Here is a 24,102-nt window from a genome sequence, read left to right as displayed (position 1 = left end):
GTAGGTCCCCACTTCCTGTAGAAGGTTCTGAGCTGCCTGCTTCCCCCCAACACCCGCAAGGTTTCAGCAGGTGTCAATAAAGTCAGGCTGGCAACTCCAGCTATCCTTCCCGTTGGGCTGATGGGTAGGGTTAGGGGAGGGCAGAGCATGGGGGCATGAGGGAGGAGGCTACGGGGGGTGGGGTGAGGCTGGGTGGGCCCTGGTCCTGCTTCTTCACAAAGGCCAGACAAGGAGACATGCAGACCAAGGGGAAAACTTTCATTTGCCAACAATAAAATCTAAAAACCAAAAATGAACCCTCAGTGTATGGGGGGGATGCCCACACAGGGGCCCTGGACTGCTATGTGGGGGTGGCCACCAGCCCAGCAGGGCCCTGGCCCAGCATCTGCCCAATGATGGCTGTCTCCAGGGGCCTGAAGCCCACGTTGTCCAGGGGGATCCCGAAGGCCAGGAGCTTCGCCTCATAGGTGCGCAGGAGGTCGTTGTGCGCCTGTGGAAAGGACAGCGTCAGGGCCAGTCCTCACCCAGACCTGGCTGACTTATCACTGCTGGTGGAGGCAGGGGCATGGGCTATGCTGGGGCGGACCAGAGAAGGCCAGCACCACGGAGCATGGCCTTCATGGGAGTTTTAAAAAGCCAAGCTCAGGAGCCCTGGTCATGGGCCAAATTGCAGCCAGGGTCCCAAGAGCCAGGACATGGCACTACCGAGACATCCCCCCAACACTAGGGTTGGATCCTGCTCTCTGGGGATCCCTGTGCATCACCCAGACCTGAACCCCGACAGTTGGCTGGCGGGGTGTCCCCTACGATGGGCGATGGGGGAAGTACAGAGCAGCTGAGCTGTTACTCTTCTGGGCAGAGACCTGAGGGCTCTGGAGTACCAGGGGTCAAGCCCAGGCCTCTCAGGAGTGAGGAACAGATGATGGGGTAGAGGCACCAGCATCGGGGGTCTGCCCCAAAATCGTGGCAGGAGTCTGTGCCCATGTGATTTTGGTGGGAAAGGGGCTTGGAGCTCTACCAGACCCACAAAGGAGCCTATCACCCAAGAAGGGTCCGTCCCTATTCAAAGTCTCCGCAAACCCAGCCCCAGCTGATGTAGACAGAAAGCCAGAAACTCTGACTGAAATAAGATGCCTAGAAACAACTTACCACAACACAGCTCCCTCAGAGTCGAGGGCATGTGGCCTGGCAGTGGAGTTATGGGGAGCCACATCCGCCCTGGGGTATGGCAGCTGGGCCCCTTCTCCACAGGACTTCCCTGTGCCTCCATCCCAGTCCCCAAAGGGTGCCCACAAAGGCAGACACAGACCCAGGATGGGTGGCAGGTCAAGGACAGGGGCCAGTAGGGGGCGAACTCAGGCTAAGCCTCAACTGGCATAGGCAGGGGCAGGAAGGGCAATGATGTCTCAGACCCGAGGAAGGATTCGGGGTTGCAGCGGGGGAGCTCTGTGGATGATGATTCCATCCCTGGCAGGGTCGGGAGCTGGACAGGCTGCCCTCAGAGCCACATCCTCATCCTCACAGGGGCTGCTCTCCAGGGACCTTCTGAGCTTAGGACACCACCCGGATGTGCTGGGCCCTGGGAGTAGGGATGTGTACCTTGCAGACACGGGCCAGCTCATACTGAAGGTCCTTGATGGTGCTGTTTTTCGATTCCAGCATGTCCTGAGGGGAGAGCAGACAGGATGCTGGCCTCTGTGTCCACAGTTAGACACAGCAGAGCCAGACATGCATGGGGGCGGGGGACAGTGTGCACCAGATGCCATTTACATGGTCAGATGTTTGAACTATGTGAATGTATCACCTATTCGAATTTCTAATTAAAGGGGAAAAATAGTCTGTGTAACTTTTAAGCACTCTGCTAGTGCTGGGTCTGAGCCTACAGGCCTAGGGGAGAGGCATGTCACCACCCTGAGGGGCCCCCTGCCCTGCCCTGTCCTGCCCAGGCACCACCCTGCCTCTCCAGCTGCCCCATCTGACCACCTCACAGGGATTCTAGGTCCAGCGTGGCTCAACCCACCACGAGGTGCCCGATGCCCCTTCTGCAAACAGCACAATGACACAAGAAGGGAAAGACCCATCAAACCAAAACAGTAGTAAGTTAAAAGAATAAAAACCCAGGAAAACGTGAGGTCAATACTTAGCTGCTCTCTGGAGAAGGAAGAAAGGACAAAGAGAAGAAGGGTAACTTGGCATGAATAAATATTAAAACTTTCTGTGGTGAAAAACCACACGGCCCATGCAGACAGCTCACGGGCAGTGGGAAGAGTCTCCCCAAAGTGCAGATATGCATCCCTCAACCCAACAGGCCGGGTTCTCAGAGCATCTTTCAGACATAAATCAGAGGAGGCGGGTACAAGGCCACTCAGGCAGCTCTTCCGGGACAGTAAAGGTTGGGAAGAAACCAAATGGGGGTCCACCTACACTGCTGTGTCCCGTACGGAGTCTCCAGGGCACAGGAAGTGAGATGTACTCCTCAGACACAAAACCCCCTGGGAGGGACGCGAAGGGCCATGACTGTGGGGACGGGGACCCGGGTGGGAGGGGGCTCTTCACCGCCCATCTGTTAAACGTGTTGATTTTTTAACTGAGTATACATATTATCTACTCAAAAAAGTTTAAGAAACCTTAAAAATTAAAAAGCAAACAAATTGGGAACAAACAAGGCCAAGGACTCTATAGAGACCAAACGTGCGTAACACAGGTGTGGGCCGGAACCTATGTAAGCCGCCCTGCCTTCCATTCCTGCTACCTCTTTACCCTTCCCGTGTCTTTAATGTACTTTAATAGGTTCACGCCGTTTTAACCTTTTTTTTTTTTTTTGAAAATCCAGACAAGCCTCTCATTTTAATGATCACACTTGCTCTCTCAAGAATAATGTTTAATACAGTCATTGCTTTGTAATCAAGTAAAATTGCTGAGGAGTCCGTTTTGTGTTTGGGAAGTGCTGGCGGACAGCGGGGGCTCACCTCAAGCTTCCGGGACACGATGGTCAGGGCCGCGGGGTCCAGGTTGGAGGTGGCCAGGACCTCGTTGAGCTGCGCCTCTTTTTGCTCCACGGCAGTGCTCAATGCCTTAAGCTTCCGCTCCAGGACCAGGTTCTTGAAGCCCGTCTTCTGCTGCACCTCCTGGATGGCCGCCGTGAACTTCTGGTAGAGCTGGTCCCGCTCCTGCTGCACCTGCAGAGGGCCGGCAGTCACTGGAGCAGACTCCTCTTCAGCTGAGCTGCCCACAGAGGGAAGAGACAGGAGGGCAGCCACACTGTTTGCAAGGTGGGGGCCTCAGAGACACCACCTCCTCCCAGCCCCTAGAACCCTCCAAACTGCAGGTCCAGGGCACTGCCAGCAAGTACACCTGTGTGACATTTTTCTCATCTCTTAACTTTTTTGCTTATTAAATACTCACTGTACAAAATTAAAACTTTGTAGAGGTGCATAAAGTAAGACATGAGCACCCCTTCACCCCACTTCCCATCATGAACATCTGGAGTGACTCCTTCCAGAATGTTCTCTCCTAACTCAAATCCACAAACTTTGCCAACTTCCCCAACAGGTCCCTCAGAAGAGCTCACTGGGAGGAGCCAAAGGGAGCCCTCCAGGACAGAAGTGACCCTCTTCTCCTAAAAGCTGCAAAACCTCCACCACCAAAGCCAGTCTCCTCACCTACACCTCCTGAAGCCATCACAGGGGCCAGAGCCTGGGGAGAGCCCCCTCCTCTCCCGGGCTAGCACCCCATGCCTCCTCATCCACCCTTCCCACCCTACACCCCCCACCCACCTACACCCCCCACCTTGACGAACCGCTGCTCCAGCACCTCATGCTCCCACTGCAGGTCTTTCAACTCTTTCTCCGTGACCTTCAGGCGAGCTTTTGTGCACTGGAGAGAAGGGGGAGAGAAATTATTAAATTACTCAGGGTTCACAGGCTCCCGGGAGGCAACGAGGCCCAAAATCATTGCTAGAAACAATCAGCTCAAAGGCGTAGTGCCTGAGCCTGGGAACCCAGCTCCCTGCCATCCAGGGCTCATCTCCCCAGAGGCCCACCTGCCATGTCCTCACTCCCTTTCCTCTGCCTCATGGGGTGGACGCCCACCATCAAGATCTGCTTGTCACGCTCATAGTGTGTCAGCTTCCTCTGCATCTCACTCATCTCCTCCCGCGCCCGCTGCAGTGGCTCTGCCAGGCGCTTGTTCTGCGTGGTCACCTCCATCATTTCCTTCTCCAGGTGGTCCTCCTTCTTCCGCATGTCCTCCATCTGCTCCTGTGGGCAGAAGGCAGGGGGGCTGCACCTTCAGGGGGGCCAGCCTTCATGCGCTGAGGGCCTAGACCCCTTCCATTTTATCGAATCCAGCACTTACGCATGGTTTTAATTTATTCTGAATTTTCCAGGAGTGTAGCTTCCACATAAATTGAGACTATACTTCGTTCAGGGTTCTGCAAGAGCCACTCTCCATGCTGGGAAACCCACTGCAGTGGCTCCAGGGTAACCAGTGACACACCTGGTGTTGGGCTATGGTGCCTCCAGACGTGGACACAGTACAGCTGCTGGCTGCAGCCCCTAGTGTGGCCTGCCTGGGTATTTCCATACCAAAACGGATATTATTTTATGACTTCTACACCCCAGCCGGCAGCATCCTGATTGATTCTAATCACAGGTGTAGATATCACCTATGATTTCCAATGGAGGCTAGTTGAGGGCACCAAGAAATGCTCCTATGGGGGTTGGCCAGGCACACCTTGAGTGAGTTGATGAGGGCCAGGTTGTTGAGGGTGATGTCATTGTAGTAGTTCTTGATGTCGGTGAAGGCCTCCTCATGCCGCTCCATCAGCGTGTGAATCTGCCCACTCTTCCTCTCCTCCACCTCGTGGATCTCCGTCTTTCTCCGCAGGTCCATCTCGTCCCTCAGCATCTTCATCTTCTTATCATACTTGGCCTCAATTTCTAAAAGGCAGCATGCACACAGCAGCTTAGCAGAGGAAGCCCTGTGGGCCCTGGAAACAGGGCTCAGGACCCCCACCCACAGCCAGAGCAAGGAGGCGCAGGCACACATTGCCAGCTCACCCAAGTGGGCACTAACCAGGCCTGTGTGGCCATCAGCTAGACCCCTGGGCTTTGTCAGCAGGCCAGACAGAATCCTGAAACTAGGGCCTTCTCAGGCGGGGAGCCACGGAGAAGACTATTCTGAGAATGCTGCCTGTGAGACTGAGTAATTGCCACCTGCTGCCGAGTCCAAGGTTAGCCAGGAAGGAGGAGCCAGGCCTACCCCACTGGGACCCGGGCTTTCCCAACCTGGCGTATTTGTCCTGAGTTAATGGCTCTGGATGTACACTGTTTTCTGATGGAGACAGGGTCTTTAGCACCATAACACAAGAGCCCAATGTGTGTGGAGAACTGACCTCGAACTTGCCTCTCAAAGTCACTGCGCATCTTGGTGATCTCCTCGGTGTGTTTCTGCAAAGACGGGAACAGAATATTACTGACATCCAGACACAGAAGGCCTAGCCTTTTGGGCTGACCCCAGTCCTTGCTGGTTCACAAAATTGGGCTCCGTGAGCCCTGTGCTGCTTCTCGGGTGAGTGTGTGCTGGGCCATCACAGACATGCCAGAGACATGGTCTTGGTGACCTCTGTGTCAGCCTCAGCTAAGGCACCCTGAGCTGGCGGGAACCCTGACAGACATTCCAGCACCTGCAAGCATGCCTCAGCTGATGCTTATAAATAATTCTTATAAAAGACTTAAATTCTTTTCTAGAGCAGTATTTTACCCAAAGGCACATTCTGGCCATGTGGCAGGCAGGTCCAGGCCTTGGGCCAGGCAGCCTGAGAACGGCTGTCAAGAGGACCAGTCGCTCCCTGGGCTAGGGCCATGGGGCCAATGCTGAGCTGCACGCTCTGAAGTGTTACTGAGTTTTTCCAGATTAGGGCAACACGGGGCTGCTTCCTGGTCCAGCAGCTGGGGAGAACCTTTGAAAACCAGTGTCAGACATGTTCCTCCTCTACCCAGACCCCCAAAGGTTGCCCAGCCCTCACCATGGTGTCTCCCCAGCCTCCTCCCACCTTTAACACCAGTATGTTCTGACCTCCTGGCCTCAGGGCTGGTCTCCCCAGCCTGGTCTACCCTACCTCCCTCCGTTTTGCCCAAATGTCACCTTCTCCACAAGGCAGCCCTGACCCCTTCTTGCCTTCCTATAGCGCTCACCCCCGTGACCTGCTGTACACATGTGACTGTTTATTTATCTTCTATTTTCTGTGCTGTCTCCCCACACACTGGCAATTGTCAGCTCTGTCCATTCTGTCCCCATAACCAGGACAGGCTCAGGGCCTGGACCCTGCATGTCCAAGCCTTGGCTGTGTTGGTTCCCATGACACATGAAGAGAGGGTTATGGAAGATACCTGAGCGGGCCTTCCCCTCGGGAAGTCATGTCAGTGCTCGGGTCAGACAGAATTCTGCTTCTGGACCCTAAATGAGTTCGTCTAGCTGCATGGCATTTTAAAAAATACTTCAATTAACTGCCAAAAAGTAGTCCTGACACCCAAGCATGTGTTCCCAGCTGTCCCGTACCTACCAGCCGCAAGCTCTTCACCACCACCTCATTGGCCAGCTCCTGCTCCTTGAGCTCCACCTTCAGTGCCCGCATGTCCTTACGCAGTGCACCCTCCTGCGTGCGGTGCTCCTTCTGAGCCAGCTTCATGACCACGGTGCCCTCCGCCTTCATCTCCGTCAGGTTGTTCTGGTGCTCATACAGCAGGTGCTTCACCTTCTGCTTGTAGACCTACAGGGCAGGGGAGCACCATCTGCACACCTGCATGACCCTGCACACCTCTGTACACACCTTCATGTACCTGTACACCTGCACACACCTTAATATGCCTGCCTGCACATCTGCATATACCTGTACAATCCTGCATGCCCCTACACACACCTACATGCCTCTGTGTATGCCTGTACACACCTGCACACAGGGACACACCTGCATACAGGCACATGCCTGCACACACACCCACACACATCTGTGCACTGTGACTGGGCCAGAGCACACCTGTGGCACGGAGGAGGACACAGAGGCTGGCAGGTGAAGCGCAGCCCCAGCTCCTGCAAATATTAGTGGCAGAGCCAGACTGCGAACACTCAGGACCTGTAGGGGCCTCTCCTGCCAGCAGACAGAAGAAGCTCTACGAAGCTTCTCCCTCTCAACTTCTTATTAAAACACCTTCAGACACCCAGTGTGAAGGACACCAAGAGGGGCTGCAAGGAGGAGGAGGACTCACTACCACCACAGGCCCAGCTCCTATGCTCTGGGGGACACGGCAGTGGGATGCCTACCTTGATCTCCACTTGGTGCCGCTCCTCTGCCTCCTCCATCTCCCGGTCCTTGTTGCGCAGCTCAGCTTTCTTCTCCTCCAGCTGCCGCCGTGTGATCTCCCAGAATGTATGGATCTTGTCCCGCTCCAGCTGGAAGTAGTTGCGCTCCTCACGCTCCCGATCCAGCTCCTCCCGGATACGGTTGATATGCTCCTCCACCTGGGGCAACACAGGGGGCCAAGGAGGCCCAGGGTGGGGTCTCCACCACAGCAAAGAAACTCCAAAGGAAGTGGGATGGGCCACTTTCACCCCAAAATAAAACCAAAACCAAAAAACCAAACCCATTGCTGTCAAGTCTATTCCAACTCATAGCAACCCTATAGGACAGAGTAGAACTGCCCCATAGAGTTTCCAAGAAATACCTGGTAGATTCAAACTGCCAGCCTTTTGGTTGGCTAAAAGTAAGAACATTAAGATGTAATGCTAGGAAGGAGAATGAAGAACACCAAAGACACAAGGTAATTATGAGCCCAAGAGACAGAAAGGACCACATAAACCAGAAGCTATATCAGCCTGAGACCAGAAGAACTAGATGGTGCCCAGCTACAACCAATGACTGCCCTGACAGGGAACACAACACAGAACCCCTGATGTAGCAGAAGAGCAGTGGGATGCAGACCTCAAATTCTCATAAAAAGACAAGACTTAATGGTATGACTGAGACTAGAAGGACTCCAGAAGTCATGGTCCCCAGACCTTCTGTTAGCCCAAGATAGGAACCATTCCTTCCCAAAGCCAACTCTTCAGACAGGGATTAGACTGGACTATGAGATAGAAAATGATACTGGTGAAGAGTGAGCTTCTTGGATCAAGTAGACACATGAGACTACGTGGGCAGCTCCTGTCTGGAGGGGAGATGAGAGGGCAGAGGTGGTCAGAGGCTGGCTGAATAGACACGAAAATAGAGAGTGGAGAGAAGGAGTGTGCTGTCTCATTAGGGGGAGAGCAACTAGGAGTACATAGCAAGGCGTATATAAATTTTTGTATTAGAGTCTGACTTGATTTGTAAACTTTCACTTAAAACACAATAAAAAATTTTTTAAAAAATGTAATGCTAGGAAGACCCAGGGATACACTCTGTAAGTGGCAAAATTCTCTTTTATTTAGCAAACACTCATAAATCAATTATATCCTTTTGTTCATTCATGAAACTTTATACTAAAGAAATCTCTCAAAAGAAACAGAAGAGCTTTCTGCTCAAAGATACTAGCCACGTGGTTGCAGAAAGTGAGAAGAGAGTAATAACCGAAGAGAGGGGACTGTGCCCCTGGCGGATGGATTAATACACAATATCTAGCCTGAGTGATGGTGCTTGCTGGCAGACAGACTCACCACAGCACGTTCTCTAGTATGTTTGGAAGAGACCGAAAGTTGAAAACTGAGATCCAGAACTTTGAATCCTAATTAAAGAAGGGAAGGAGAAGGAACTCTCATAGAGAGGGAGAGAAAATGGTAAGCAAAGGCCAAAGGCTGTACCCGCCTAAGAGTTCTTGCAGAAAGTACTGCAAGCAACACCAAAAGCTGGGGAAACGGAGAAAGTTAACACTCTTGAAAATTCCAATACATCGACTTCATTCTGGCAAAAAATCTAGACACACAAAGAACAGAGAAACAATGGCCCATCTAAATAAACATGACAAAAGGAGTGATAACCAAATAATTTTTAAAAAAAGGAAGAATATAACATTAAATATAGTTAAAGAACTAAGGAAAAACAAAGAGCTAAAAGAAATAAGGAAAACAATGCAAGAACAAAATGAGGACCTAAAAAAGAGATACTGCAACTGAAAGGGACAATGACTGAAATGAGAAACACAACAGAAGGACTTAACAATAGCTCTCATCAGGCAGAAGAAAGATTCAGTAAGTTAGAGGGTAAGATAGTTAAAATTACAGACGCTGAAAAGCAACAAGAACAGAGGCTCAAGAAAGCTGAGCACAGTTTAATGGAATTACGAGACACCAATAAGAGACCTAATAAACATATCATGGGAATTCCAGAAGGATATGAGAGGAAAAAAGAGACAGAAAGAATATTTAAAGAAATAATGACAGGAAATTTTCCCAGTCTAACAAAGGATGTGAATCTATAAATCCAAGAAGCTCAAAGGACTTCAAGCAGGATAAACCCAAAGAGACCTACACCGAGATACATCATAGTGAGGTTCTCAGAAAAAAAGGCTCCAGGAATTGATGGAATACCAACTGAGATGTTTCAAGAAACAGATGCAACACTGGAAGTGCTCGCTCATCTATGCCAAAATTTTTGGAAGACAGCTACCTAGCCAACTGACTGGAAGAGGTCCATATCTGTGTCCATTCCAAAGAAAGGTGATCCAACAGAATGATGAAATTATCGAACAGCATTATTAATATCACACGCGAGTAAAACTTGGCTGAAGATCATTCAAAATCAGTTACAGCAGTACCTTGATGTCAGATGGATCTTGGCTAAAAGCAGAGAATACCCGAAAGATGTTTACCTGTGTTTTATTGACTATGCAAAGGCATCTGACTGTGTGGATCATAACAAATTATGGATAGCATTGCAAAGAATGAGAATTCCACAACACTCAATTGTGTTCATGAGGAGCCTGTACATAGACCAAGAGACAGTCATTTGAACAGAACAAGGAGTTTCTGAGTGGTTTAAAATCAGGGAAAGTGTGCATCAGGGTTGTATCTTTTTACCACACTTGTTCAGTCTGTGTACTGAGCAAATAGTCCAAGAAGCTGGACTATATGAAGAAGAACATGGCATCAAGGACTGGAGGAAGACTCATTAACAACCTGTGATATGCAGATGACACAACCTTCCTTGCTGAAAATGAAGAGAACTTGAAGTACTTACTGATAAAGATCAAAGACTACAGCCTTCAGTATGGATAACACCTCAACACAGAGAAAACAAAACTTCTCATAACTGGATCAATGAGCAACATCGTGATAAATGGAGAAAAGATTGAAGTTGCCAAGGATTTCATTTTACTTGGATCCACAATCAATGCCCATGGAAGTAGCATTCAAGAAATCAAACAACGTATTGCATTGGGCAAATCTACTGCAAAAGACCTCTTTAAAGTGTTAAAAAGCAAAGATGTCACTTTAAGAACTAAGGTGCACCTGGCCCAAGCCATGGTATTTTCAATCACCTCATGTGCATGCAGAAGCTGGACAGTGAATAAGGAAGACCAAAGAATTGATGATGCCCTTGAATTACAGTGTTGATGAATATTGAATGTACCACGGACTGCCAGAAGAACAAACAAATCTGTCTTAGAATAGGTACAGCCAGAATGCTCCTTAGAAGCGAGGAGGGGGTGACTTCATCTCAAGTACTTTGGACATGTTATCAGGAGGGACCAGTACCTGGAGAATAACATTATGCTTGGTAAAGTAGAGGGTCAGCAAAAAAGAAGAAGACCCTCAATGAGATGGATTGACACAGTGTCTGAAACAATGGGCTCAAGCATAATAACGATTGTGAGGATGGTGTAGGACCAGGCAGTGTTTCATTCTGTTTTACAGAGGATCACTATAAGTCAGAACCAACTCGACAGCACCTAACAACAACAACATCATATATGACAACAAAAACAGAAGCCATAAAATCCAGAATAGATAAATGGGACCTCAAAAAAATTAAATACTTGTGTACATCAAAGGAATTTATCAACTAAGTGAAAAGACAACCTAGAGTCGGTGAAATTTTTCAGGAACCATATATCTGATAGGGGTCTAATACCCAAAATATATAAAATATTTCTACAACTTAAAAACAAAAAGATAAAGAACCCAATAAAAAAAATAGGCAACAAGCACATGAAAAGATGCTCACCGTCCTTAGCCATTAAAAAAAAAAAATAGCCATTAGGGAGATGCAAATCAAAACTGCGATGAGATATCACTTCATATCAAAAAACCAAAACAACAAGTGTTGGCGAGGTCCTGTTGAAACTGAAACCCTCATTCATTGCTGTTGGGAATGCAAAGTGCTACTGCCGTTGCGGAAAAGAGTTTGGCAGGTCCTCAAAAAGTTGAACATAGAACTACCATATAATCCAGCAATCCCAATCCTAAGGATATGCCCAGAAGAAGTGAAGGCAGGAATGTAAACAGAAGTCTGTATACCCATGTTCATTGCAGCACTTTTCAAAACAGCCAAAATGTGGAAACAACCAAAATGCCCACCAGCAGATGAACGGATAAACACAATGAGGTATATACATACAATGGAATATTACTCAGCCATAAAGAGAAATGAAGTCCATGACGTGGGTGAACATTGAAAACAACAGGCTGAGGGAAATAAATCAGTTGCAAACAGACAAATACTGAATGATCTCACTTATATGAAACAAGCAAATATATAGAAACCAAAGATCACTCCTTGTTACCAAGGAGGAGGAAAGGGGGTGCTTTTGTTTGGGGAGCATTGAGTTTATGGTAATGGTGGCAGAATGTTGTGGCTGAGGATGGCAATAATGGTGGCACAACATGAAAAAATGTAATCAACGTCATCGAGTTGTAAATGTGGAAGTTGTGTTGGTGGAGGTTTTGGAATGGATGTTTTTACCACAATTAAAAAAGAAGGAATAAATAAAGAGGGCCAAAAGATATACACATACATATGCCAAACCAGTAGACCCCTAATATTCAAGAAGGTTTTGTCCACAGCCCATTGCAAATCTGCAAACATGTTTAAAATTTTTTCTTAAAAAGTACAGAGGCGAAGGTGGGGCCAAGATGGCTGACTAGGTAGACGCTATCTCGGATCCCTCTTGCAACAAAGACTCAGAAAAACAAGTGAATCGATCACATACATGACAATCTATGAACTCTGACCATCAAACACAGATCTAAAGACTTGACCTGAGTGACAGGGGAGTGAAAAGCTGCACCCTGAAGCAGCGACTGCCTCTGGAACCAGCGTCCCGCTCCACAGTCGAGCCCTCGCAGTCCCGGGTGCCAAGTGGCGGGGCTGATTGCAGCTTGCTGAGGCGGGCAGGCACGGGACACAGCCCTAACCCCTAGCCCCCTGAGGTAACCTCGTTAGAGACTCAGCCAGTGCAAGAAGGCTACACACTGACTCACTAACTGCTAAGGACAGAACGAGCAACCACGGGGAAGGAGCGACTGTTTTCGGAGCCTGGAGCCAGCATCTCAGTCAGAAAACCTTGGCGCTGGGTTTTGGACTGGGCGCAGGGGAGCTGAGCATGGCATCCTGAGACGGCACAAACATGGGGCGCAGCCCTAGCCCCTTGAAGTGACCTCGGGGGAAGCCCAGCCAGCGCATGCAGGCAGCGCAGTGACGCGGCTGACAGAAGGAGAAGTCACCGGGAGGCAGCGACTGGTTTTGGAGCCTGGAGTGCGGCGTCCCAGCCAGGGAACCTTGGCCCTGGGCTTTGGACTGGGAGCAGAGGAGCTGACGACAGCTTCTGAGACAGCACAAGCACGGGAGGAACTCGGGCCTGACCCTCAGGGGCAATCTCAGGGCAATCTCAACCCAGCCAGCGCACACAGCCTACACACCCCTCGGGAATCTCAGATAAAACAGTCGTCACCAAGCAAGATAAGTAACTTTGTCTATATTGCTAGTTGCCACTCTCTCCTATCTATCTGATCCCTCCCCTCCCTGCCCCAGTAGGAGGCTTCCTTAACATTGGAATTTCCTGGGCCAGGGAGTGAAGTACTCTGCTTTTTTTTTTTTTTTTCTTTTCCTAACCCATTCTCCTGGCCTGAGAGAAGCAGCTACTAAAAACCCTGCTATGAAGAATCCTTCCCTGACTTCCCTAAATTGGAATAAAAATACAGAACCAGCTCCAGCCAAGCATATGAGATGCACAGTCTTTGGCTTTCATCCCTACAGGGAACAAGGTGGCTATTATATTGCGAGGGCAATTCTGATAAAGATCTGACTGTAATTGTTTTAGCGATCACTGGAAAGACAAGTTTTCCAGGTCTGATAGCTCTACCAATAAACAGAGCCCTCACTGATCCACAAGGGGGAACTGAAGGCTGAAGCTCCACCCAAACCACCTAGCCACCTGCCAAAGGGGTCTGAGGATACTGACACCTACCAATCCTTAGGGGTACATGAATTGGGTGCCTAAGGTACAGCTGCAGAGCCCCCCCACCAAAGTGCTTTAGGAATAGAGACACGCCTACCTCACTGGCACATGGGGGAAGGCTGTCAGCATCCTGCCCCCCCTGGAGTGCGACCCCCTGCTGCTACTAGAATCTGGTGCACACAACTATCACCACTACTCCTCTAAGTTAATAGGTGACAGTCTACACCACACACTTGGTGACCCAAAATCAGAACTCTTAAGCTGATTCTATTCAAGAATAGTGAATGGACTCTTAGGCTTATATATCTGGTAACAGCCCAAACCAGCTGGTAATAGGACAAAAGTGATTCAAATGCTACAACAATCAAGACAGCACAATCTACTAGCCAATCTGCGTATATTGAAAGAAAACAAAACAAGATAAGGCTCAGTGAGCAAATAAAAAATAAATCATTACAATATCTTATAGATGGCTCGGAGACAGCAGTCTATATCAAACCACATAAAGAAGCAGACCATGATTGCTTCTACAATTCCCCAAATTAAAGAATCAAAATCTTTCCCAAATGAAGATACAATCCTGGAATTGCCAGATGCAGAATATAAAAAACCAATATACAGAACACTTCAAGATATCAGGGATGACCTCTGAAATGAAATAAGGCAATCTACAGAAAAAGCCCAGGAACACACTGATAAAGTGGTTGAAGAAATCAAAAAAATTATTTAAGAACATAGCAGAAAAATTAATAAGCTGCAAGAATCCACAGAGAGACAGCATTCAGAAATCCAAAAGATTAACAGTAAAATTACAGAATTAGACAACTCAAAAGGAAGTCAGAGAAGCAGAATCGAGCAATTGGAATACAAAGTGGGGGAGTTGGAGGATAAGGCAATTAACACCAATATAGTTGAAGAAAAATCAGATAAAAGAATTTTAAAAAATGAAGAAACCCTAAGAATCATGTGGGATTCTATCAAGAAGAATAACTTGAGTGTGATTGGAGTTCCAGAACAGGGAGGGATAACAGAAAATACAGAGAGAATAGTTGAAGATCTCTTGGCAAAAAACTTCCCTGGCATCATGAAAGACGAACGGATATCTATCCAAGATGCTCATTGAACCCCATATAAGATTGATCCAAAAAGAAAATCACCAAGGCATATTATCATCAAACTTGCCAAAACCAAAGATAAAGAGAAAATTTTAAAAGCAGCCAAGGATAAAAGAAAAGTCTCCTACAAAGGAGAATCAATAAATTCAGACTACTCAGCAGAAACCATGCAGACAAGAAGGCAATGGGATGACATACATAGAGCACTGAAGGAGAAAAACTGCCAGCCAAGGATCATATATCTAGCAAAACTCTCTCTCAATTATGAAGGTGAAATTAAAACATTCACAGATAAACACAAGCTTAGAGAATTTGCAAAAACCAAACCAAAGCTACAAGAATTACTACAGGAAATTGGTCAGAAAATCAATAATAGCAGACACCAACACAACCCACAAGGTCACAGAACAGAACATCCTGATATCAACTCAAATAGGGAAATCACAAAAACAAATTAAGATTAATTTTAAAAAGAAAAATATGCTCAAAACAGGGAATCATTGCAGTCATTATGTAAAAGATCACAATAATCAAAAAGAGGGACTAAATACAGGAGGCATAGATCTTCCATATGGAGAGGAAAACAGGGCGATACAGGACAATGCAAGTTAGGTTTTTACTTAGAAAAATAGGGGTAAATATTAAGGTAACCACAAAGAGGTCTAAAAATTCCATAATTCAAAATAAAAACCAAGAAAAACATAACGACTCAGCAAACATAAATTCAACTACCATGAAAATGAGGAACACACAATTTACAGACAAAAAAGTCTCAGCACAAACAAGTGGAAAAACGAAACTGTCAACAACACACACAAAATGACAGCACTAAACTCATACTTATCTATAATTATGCTGAATGTAAATGGACTGAATGCACCAATAAAGAGACAAGAGAGTCTCAGACTGGATAAAGAAACAGGATCCGTCTATATGCTGCCTACGAGAGACACACCTTAGACTTAGAGACACAAACAAACTAAAACTCAAAGGATGGAAAAAAATATACCAAGCAAACAACAATCAAAAAAGGGCAGAAGTGGCAATATTAATTTCTGACAAAATAGACTTTAAAGTTAAATCCACCACAAAGGATAAAGAAGGATACTACATAATGATTAAAGGCACAATTGACCAGGAAGATATAACCATATTAAATATTTATGCACCCAATGACAGGGCTGCAAGATACATAAAACAAACTTTAACAGAACTGAAAAGTGAGATAGACACCTCCACAATTATAGCAGGAGACTTCAACACACCACTTTCGGAGAAGGACAGGACTTCCAGTAAGAAGCTCAATAGAGACACGGAAGGCCTAATTGCTACAATCAACCAACTTGACCTCACAGACTTATACAGAACACTCCACCCAACAACTGCAAAGTATACTTTTTTTTCTAGTGCGCATGGAACATTCTCTAGAATAGATGACATATTAGGTCATAAAATAAACCTTTGCAGAACCCAAAACATCAAAATATTACAAAGCATCTTCTCAGACAACAAGGCCATAAAAGTAGAAATCAATAACAGAAAAATCAGGGAAAAGAAATCACATACTTGGAAACTGAATAATACCCTCCTGAAAAAAGACTGGGTTATAGAAGACATTAAGGAGGGAATAAAGAAATTCATAGAACGCAATGAGAATGAAAACACTTCCTATCAAAACCTCTGGGACACAGCAAAAGCAGTGCTCAGAGGTCAGTTTATATCGATAAATGCACACATACAAAAAGAAGAAAGAGCCAAAATCAGAGAACTGTCCCTACAACTTGAACAAATAGAAAGTGAGCAACAAAAGAATCCATCAGGCACCAGAAGAAAACAAATAATAAAAATTAGAGCTGAACTAAATGAATTAGAGAACAGAAAAACAATTGAAAGAATTAACAAAGCCAAAAGCTGGTTCTTTGAAAAAATTAACAAAATTGATAAACCATTGGCCAGGCTGACTAAAGAAATACAGGAAAGGAAACCAATAACCCCAATAAGAAATGAGATGGGCCATATCACAACAGACCCAACTGAAATTAAAAGAATCATATCAGCTTATTTGGAAAAATTGTACTCTAACAAATTTGCAAACCTAGAAGAAATGGATGAATTCCTGGAAAAACACTACCTACCTAAATGAACACAATCAGAAGTAGAACAACTAAACAGACCCATAACAAAAAAAAGAGATTGAAAAGGTAATCAAAAAACTCCCAACAAAAAAAGCCCTGGCCCGGACGGCTTCACTGCAGAGTTCTACCAAACTTTCAGAGAAGAGTTAACACTACTACTAAAGGTATTTCAAAGCATAGAAAATGATGGAATACTACCTAACTCATTCTACGAAGCCAGCATATCCCTGATACCAAAACCAGGAAAAGACACCACAAAAAAAGAAAATTACAGACCTATATCCCTCATGAACATAGACGCAAAAATCCTCGACAAAATTCTAGCCAATAGAATTCAACAACATATCAAAAAACTAATCCACCACGACCAAGTGGGATTTATACCAGGTATGCAAGGCTGGTTTAATATTAGAAAAACCATTAATGTAATCCACCATATAAATAAAACAAAAGACAAAAACCATATGATCTTATCAATTGATGCAGAAAAGGCATTTGACAAAGTCCAACACCCATTTATGATAAAAACTCTCACCAAAATAGGAATTGAAGGAAAATTCCTCAACGTACTAAAGGGCATCTATACGGCAGCGGGTAGCGGTATATATACAAAGCCAACAGCCAACATCATTCTAAATGGAGAGAGCCTGAAAGCATTTCCCTTGAGAACGGGAACCAGACAAGGATGCCCTTTATCACCGCTCTTATTCAACATTGTGCTAGAGGTCCTAGCCAGAGCAATTAGGCTAGACAAAGAAATAAAGGGCATCTGGATTGGCAAGGAAGAAGTAAAATTATCTGTATTTGCAGATGACATGATCTTATACACAGAAAACCCTGAGGAATCCTCCAGAAAACTACTGAAACTAATAGAAAAGTCCGGCAGAGTTTCAGGTTACAACATAAACATACAAAAATCACTTGGATTCCTCTACATCAACAAAAAGAACATCGAAGAGGAAATCACCAAATCAATACTATTCACAGTAGCCCCCAAGAAGATAAAATACTTAGGAATAAATCTTACCAAAGATGTAAAAGACCTATATAAAGAAAACTACAAAGTACTACTGCAAGAAACTAATAGAGACCTACATAAGTGGAAAAACATACCTTGCTCATGGATAGGAAGACTTAACATAGTAAAAATGTCTATTCTACCAAAAGCCATCTATATATACAATGCATTTCCGATCCAAATTCCAATGACATTTTTTAATGTGATGGAGAAACAAATCACCAACTTCATATGGAAGGGAAAGAAACCCCGGATAAGTAAAGCCTTACTGAAAAAGAAGAAGAAAGTGTGAGGCCTCACTCTACCTGATTTTAGAACCTATTATACAGCCACAGTAGTGAAAACAGCCTGGTACTGGTACAACAACAGGCACCTAGACCAATGGAACAGAATTGAGAACCCAGATATAAATCCATCCACATATGAGCAGCTGATATTTGACAAAGGCCCAGTGTCAGTTAATTGGGGAAAAGATAGTCTTTTTAACAAATGCTGCTGACGTAACTGGATATCCATTTGCAAAAAAATGAAACAGGACCCATACCTCATACCATGCACAAAAACTAACTCCAAGTGGATCAAAGACCTAAACATAAAGACAAAAACGATAAAGATCATGGAAGAAAAAATAGGGGCAACGTTAGAAGCCCTAATACAAGGCATAAACAGAATACAAAACATTACTAAAAATGACGAAGAGAAACCAGATAACTGGGAGCTCCTAAAAATCAAACACCTATGCTCATCTAAGACTTCATCAAAAGAGTAAAAAGACCGCCTACAGATTGGGAAAAAATTTTCAGCTATGACATCTCTGACCAGCGCCTGATCTCTAAAATCTATATGATTCTGTTAAAATTCAACCACAAAAACACAAACAACCCAATTAAAAATTGGACAAAGGATATGAACACGCACTTCACTAAAGAAGATATTCAGGCAGCTAACAGATACATGAGAAAATGCTCTCGATCATGAGCCATTAGAGAAATGCAAATTAAAACTACAATGAGATTCCATTTCACTCCAACAAGGCTGGCATTAATCCAAAAAACACAAAATAATAAATGTTGGAGAGGCTTTAGAGAGATTGGAACTCTTATACACTGCTGGTAGGAATGTAAAATGGTACAACCACTTGGGAAATCTATCTGGCATTTCCTTAAAAAGTTAGAAATAGAACTACCATACAACCCAGAAATCCCACTCCTCAGAATATATCCTAGAGAAATAAGAGCCTTTACACAAACAGATATATGCACACCCATGTTTACTGCAGCACTGTTTACAATAGCAAAAAGCTGGAAGCAACCAAGGTGTCCATCAACAGATAATGGATAAATAAATTATGGTATATTCACACAATGGAATACCACGCATCGATAAAGAACAGTGATGAATCTGTGAAACATTTCATAACATGGAGGAACCTGGAAGGCATTATGCTGAGTGAAATTAGTCAGAGGCAAAAGGACAAATATTGTATAAGATCACTATTATAAGATCTTGAGAAATAGTTTAAACTGAGAAGAACACATTCTTTTGTGGTTACGAGGTGGGGAGGGAGGGAGGGTGGGAGAGGGTTATTTGCTGATTAGATAGTAGATAGTAACTACTTTAGGTGAAGGGAAGGACAATACTCAATACAGGGAAGGTCAGCTCAACTGGACTGGACCAAAAGCAAAGAGGTTTCCTGGATAAACTGAATGTTTCCAAGGTCAGCGGAGCAAGGGCGAGGGTTTGGGAACTATGGCTTCAGGGGACATCTAAGTCAATCGGCAAAATAAATTCTATTAAGAAAACATTCTGCATCCCACTTTGAAGTGTGGCATCTGGGGTCTTAAATGCTAACAAGCGGCCATCTAAGATGCATCAATGGGTCTCAACCTACCTGGATCAAAGGAGAATGAAGAACACCAAGGACACAAGGCGATTATGAGCCCAAGAGATAGAAAGGGCCACATGAACTAGAGACTTACATCATCCTGAGACCAGAAGAACTAGATGGTGCTAGGCCACAACCGATAACTGCCCTGACAGGGAGCACAACAGAGAACCCCTGAGGGAGCAGGAGAACAGTGGGATGCAGGCCCCAAATTCTCATAAAAAGACCAGACTTAATGGTCTGACTGAGACTAGAAGAATCCCGGCGGTCATGGTCCCCAAACCTTCTGTTGGCCCAGGATAGGAACCATTCCTGAAGACAACTCATCAGACATGGAATGAACTGGACAACAGGTTGGAGAGAGATGCTGATGAAGAGTGAGCTACTTGTATCAGGTGGACCCTTGAGACTGTGTTGGCATCTCCTGTCTGGAAGGGAGATGGGAGGGTACAGGGGGCTAGAAACTGGCAAAACGGTCACAAAAGGAGAGACTGGAAGGAGGGAGCGGGCTGACTCATTAGGGGGAGAGTAAATGGGAGTATGTAGTAAGGTGTATATAAGTTTATATGTGAGAGACTGACTTGATTTGTAAACTTTCACTTAAAGCACAATAAAAATTATTATTTTTTTTAAATGGCAAAAAAAAAAAAAGTACAGAGGCTCCTGCTTTCTGACGATTCCATTCCCTTCCGATTAGCTATCTTCTGAGTGCAGCCTCAAGCTACTGATGCTAAAGGTTTTTCTCTCTCAATCACTCCATTCCTCAGGAAGAAACCATATTTTTCACTTCAAAAGAAAAGAGAAAACCACCAATCAAGGAGGAGCAACTGGCAGAGGTAAGGGAACTGGGGAGGCGTGGCATCCGGCACTGCCTCCTGGTAAAATGGTAGGTGTCTTCCTGCCGTGTACCTCCGGGGCCACTCAGTCTATACCAGGTTCCCACCTGTTCTGATTGGCTTACATGGCATTAGGTTTTGCCATCGCTCAGTATTTCAATTTCTCATAAATATCCAGATTCTTCTCTTGAAAAAATCAGAGGTCAGAGGCCCTGGAGTCCATGCCACAGAGTGGCTGTCTAGTGAGCAAGCAGCAGTTGCCCCACAGTGGGGCTCTAGCCCCAGGTCACCCCCAGATTGCTGCCTGGATCCTGGGGGCTTCTGGGGCTTCCAAGAGTACAAGGTGCAGCTCTGCCAGGGGAGCTGCCCTGCCCTGTCTAAAGTCTAGAGAGTAAACAGGACAGGAAGCCATTTGCCACTGGGTAATGAGACATTTTCAGTCCATTCTTCACCCAGCACCCAGATGGCCTTCCCAGAACACAGGCCTGACCCACCACCCCCTGCTTAAATGTCACCTAAAATAAAGCCATTCTTCATCATAACTCCAAGGCCTCCACAGCCCTGCCCCCTTAACAACAAGGCCTCTCTCAGTCTCCTGTGTATTCATGTTTTGTCTTAAAACTATAAAAAGAAAGCAGCTTACTAACATTACCATCAAGCCAATACAGCCTCTCTCGGTTCCTGCGTCAGATGCCCCTGGCCCTGCTAGACCGAGGCAGATACCAGGTGGCATCTCCTTGGCTTTCAAGGTTTTGCCACTTGTGTGGTTATCAGGAACCTGTAATAATGCAATTATCAAGTTCCCAACACCAACAGAATGGACAAGTGATGTAAAATAATTCCTACAAAAAAACTGTAGTTTAGAAGACAGATCCTCTCCCCCCCAAAATGTACGCACAAGCAACAGCAAAGGCAGCCAGTCGGCTCCTTGTCTTTGGAGCTTGTCAAAACAATGATGACCTAATTAATCAGATGGAGGTGATGTGATTTTCAGTAAATCTGTTCTTTTAAAGACATCCTATTTGCTATAGTGTTTAACAGTGAACAAGACAATTTTTTCTTTTTTATTTGCTATAGTGTTTAACAGTGAACAAGACAAAGGAGGATGTTGTGTGTATCTATGCTGTAGTAACAGCTCTGTAAAAGCCAGGTGCATCAAAGAATAGGCCTGAAGGAGACAGAGAATTAAAAATAGAAATAGCTGTTAGATCAGAAATACTACTCCTTCCAAAACCCACCACCCTATAAAAATGTTCTCTTCTGTGGCTCTGTTGTATTTGAGAAATTTGGAGCTGACTGGAAGGATGGAAACAAGGAGCATGATCTGGTATGGAGAGAAGTACAAGGGGGTGAGGGTGGATGCGGGGAGGGCAGGATGGAAAGAAGATGGCCAGGAGGACAGAATGAACAGAGGGGAGGGTGGAGGCAGCTGCAGGCGGGGACAGCGGTCAAGTAGGGGTTGGCTGGCCTGGGCTGAGGTGGCTGGGCTGGCCCTCTCACCTGCTCCTTGTTCATGTCTTCCGGAGCGAGCCCGTCGACAATCGGAGTGCCTTTGGCTTTGCCTTTCTTTCCTTTCTTTTTAGGCGCCTGTTAGTTAAAGAAAGGAGCTGTGGTGACACAGTGGTTAAACGCTCAGCTGCTACCTGAAAGGTCGGTGGTTGGAATCCACCAGCTGCTCCAAGGGAGAAAGATGTGGAAATTTGCTTCCGTAAAAATTATAGCCGTGGAAACCCTATGGGGCAGTTTTACTCTGTCCTATAGAGTCGCTATGAGTGGGAAGAGACTCAGAGACAGTAGGTGTGGTTTTGGTTTTGTGGTTAAACAAGGGACGAAGGAGTAAATAAACCATCTAAGGGCTCCCACTTGTTGGCCAGCTCCAAGACCCTCCCGGGGGCCTTTCTGGGAGAAAGAAGCACCTCAATGGAATCTCTGTCCCAACAGGAGGGCCCTGAAGTTCCATCCTTAATGCCACACACCCCACTGGGTCCTTCGGAGAAGCACTAGGGGAGGACTTCCTTTTCACGGGATATTTTTTCCAGCTGAAAGGAGGGGCAACCCCTCCTGAACTCACCCACTCCTTGGCATAAGACAAAGACCTCTTTGCCTTTGGACAAAATTTATCTTTGGTTGCAAAATTTACTTGGAGTCAAAATGGAAGACCCCCAAAAGCACAGTCAAACACTACCACATTTGTTACAAGCTTGGTGACCACCATGGAAAAACCTCCAAAAAACCAATTCATGGGTGTAGGAAGCAGGGCTTCTGCAGCAAGGATCACAGAATGACATCAATTTGAGGCTTCCTTTCTTCCAAATACAAAACTCCTTCAAAGAACCCAGGTCAAGAGAGCTTCTGAACTGCTGTGTAAACAGGTCACCAGACCCAACTGCTCATGGTGAGAGAGAACCTCTGACCCTACTCATTCTCCATATCTGACTTTACAAATCTTTATCCTTAGCCCTTTGCTACTCCCAACTCCCTGAAGCCCATGCTTCCATGTGTGGGTATCTATGTAACTTTCTTAGAATTGCAAAAAAATGTCAAGCGGAAATTTTAGAAACACAGAGAAGCAAAAAAAAAAAAAAAAAATCGCCCGTAGTTCCACAAGCTAATGTTAATAAACCAAAAAACCCAGGGCCGTCGAGTCGATTCCGACTCACAGCGACCCTATAGGATAGAGTAGAACTGCCCCGTAGAGTTTCCAAGGAGCGCCTGGCGGATTCGAACTGCCGACCAATGATAATAAGCGGAAGTATTTTGCTGATGGTCTCTTCACAATCTACTCTCCAACGATCCAACCATGGAAGCCCCAGGCTCCACCTTCCCACCACCACCCCTTTTACTGCTCTTTCTAACCCTCTCTCTGAAAGATCTATTCCAAGAAGTCGACCCCATTTGAGTCTACCCCTTGGTGAGCCCCTGGCTCTCCCTCCCGGGACCGGCGGTCCTAGGATACTGCTGACCAGCCTGTCCTTCCTGGGGTCCCTGGGTGGCCCCCTGGGGGGGCCCCCGTGAGATGAGACTCTAGGCCCCAAGCCCTTCACTCCAGGCAGGAAATCCCCTCAGGCTCAGGGTCTCTCGTACGGGTACTTTGCACACCGGGCCCTCGGGCTCCAGGGCTGAGCAGCCCTGTGAGCACAGCATCCTGGACAGCTCATGGCTCTAGGTTGGGCGCAAGGTCTAAGACCCCCGAGCTCACACCCCCGGTCCGGGATCCCAGCGAGCGCAGTTCCAGCGCCCCAGAGCTCAGATCCCGGCTTGGGGTCCCAGTGCGCCCAGGCCCCCGGTCCGCACCCCGGCCCCCCTCACCATGGCTCTGCCGGACCGGCCTCGGCGCGGCCCCCACACTAACTCTCAGGGCCGGTGAAGATGCGCCTGTCTCCCAGCAACGCTCGGCGCTCCCGCGCCAAGTCTCAGGGATCCTCGCGAGATTTCGCCTGAGGCGGCGGGCCTGGCAACGACGGGAGAGCGTCCCTAGCAACGCCCGCGGGGAGGGAGTTCCAAGTCGCGGAAGCCGGGGCAGGCCGGGCCACAGCCCCGCGTCACCGATCGCCTGATCTCCCCAACAGCCCTAAACGCGTGTTGTCGCCGAACTGGGACGAGGAATTCCAGGCCCCCGACTCCGGTCTGCAGCGGGTTGGGGATCCTGACCCAGGCCCGGGAGGTCTCTGCTTAGTTGT

General features: G+C 46.6%; 1 protein-coding gene across 2 annotated transcripts; it reads right to left on the bottom strand.

The window, feature by feature from the left end:
* Positions 1-126: 126 nt before the first annotated feature.
* Positions 127-23,830, bottom strand: GAS8 (growth arrest specific 8). 2 transcript variants are annotated; one of them, XM_049863938.1, is made up of 11 exons: positions 23,732-23,830; positions 21,923-22,009; positions 7,324-7,521; positions 6,566-6,772; positions 5,396-5,450; positions 4,735-4,940; positions 4,092-4,259; positions 3,790-3,876; positions 2,970-3,179; positions 1,600-1,665; positions 127-490 (listed from the first exon to the last, which is right to left on the bottom strand). In XM_049863938.1, exons 1-11 carry the CDS (start codon positions 23,732-23,734, stop codon positions 341-343), a joined length of 1,437 nt encoding a protein of 478 aa, XP_049719895.1. In that variant the 5' UTR covers positions 23,735-23,830; the 3' UTR covers positions 127-340. The 2 variants fall into 2 exon arrangements, with proteins under 2 accessions (XP_049719895.1, XP_049719896.1); XM_049863939.1 differs by having other exon boundaries at positions 3,814-3,876.
* Positions 23,831-24,102: the final 272 nt, after the last annotated feature.

Source organism: Elephas maximus, chromosome 21, assembly GCF_024166365.1.
Source record: "Elephas maximus indicus isolate mEleMax1 chromosome 21, mEleMax1 primary haplotype, whole genome shotgun sequence".
Taxonomy (NCBI): Eukaryota; Metazoa; Chordata; class Mammalia; order Proboscidea; family Elephantidae; genus Elephas; species Elephas maximus.
The sequence above is the reverse complement of the archived record's forward strand: the minus strand, read 5'-3'. Positions and strand labels throughout refer to the sequence as shown.

Excerpts from the sequence above, each read along its gene's own strand:
- GAS8 (XM_049863938.1), bottom strand. Across the intron at positions 4,260-4,734 it reads CCCTCATCAACTCACTCAAG|GAGCAGATGGAGGACATGCG; the intron begins GTGTGCCTGGCC and ends TTCTGCCCACAG. Across the intron at positions 1,666-2,969 it reads TCGTGTCCCGGAAGCTTGAG|GACATGCTGGAATCGAAAAA; the intron begins GTGAGCCCCCGC and ends CTCTCCCCTCAG.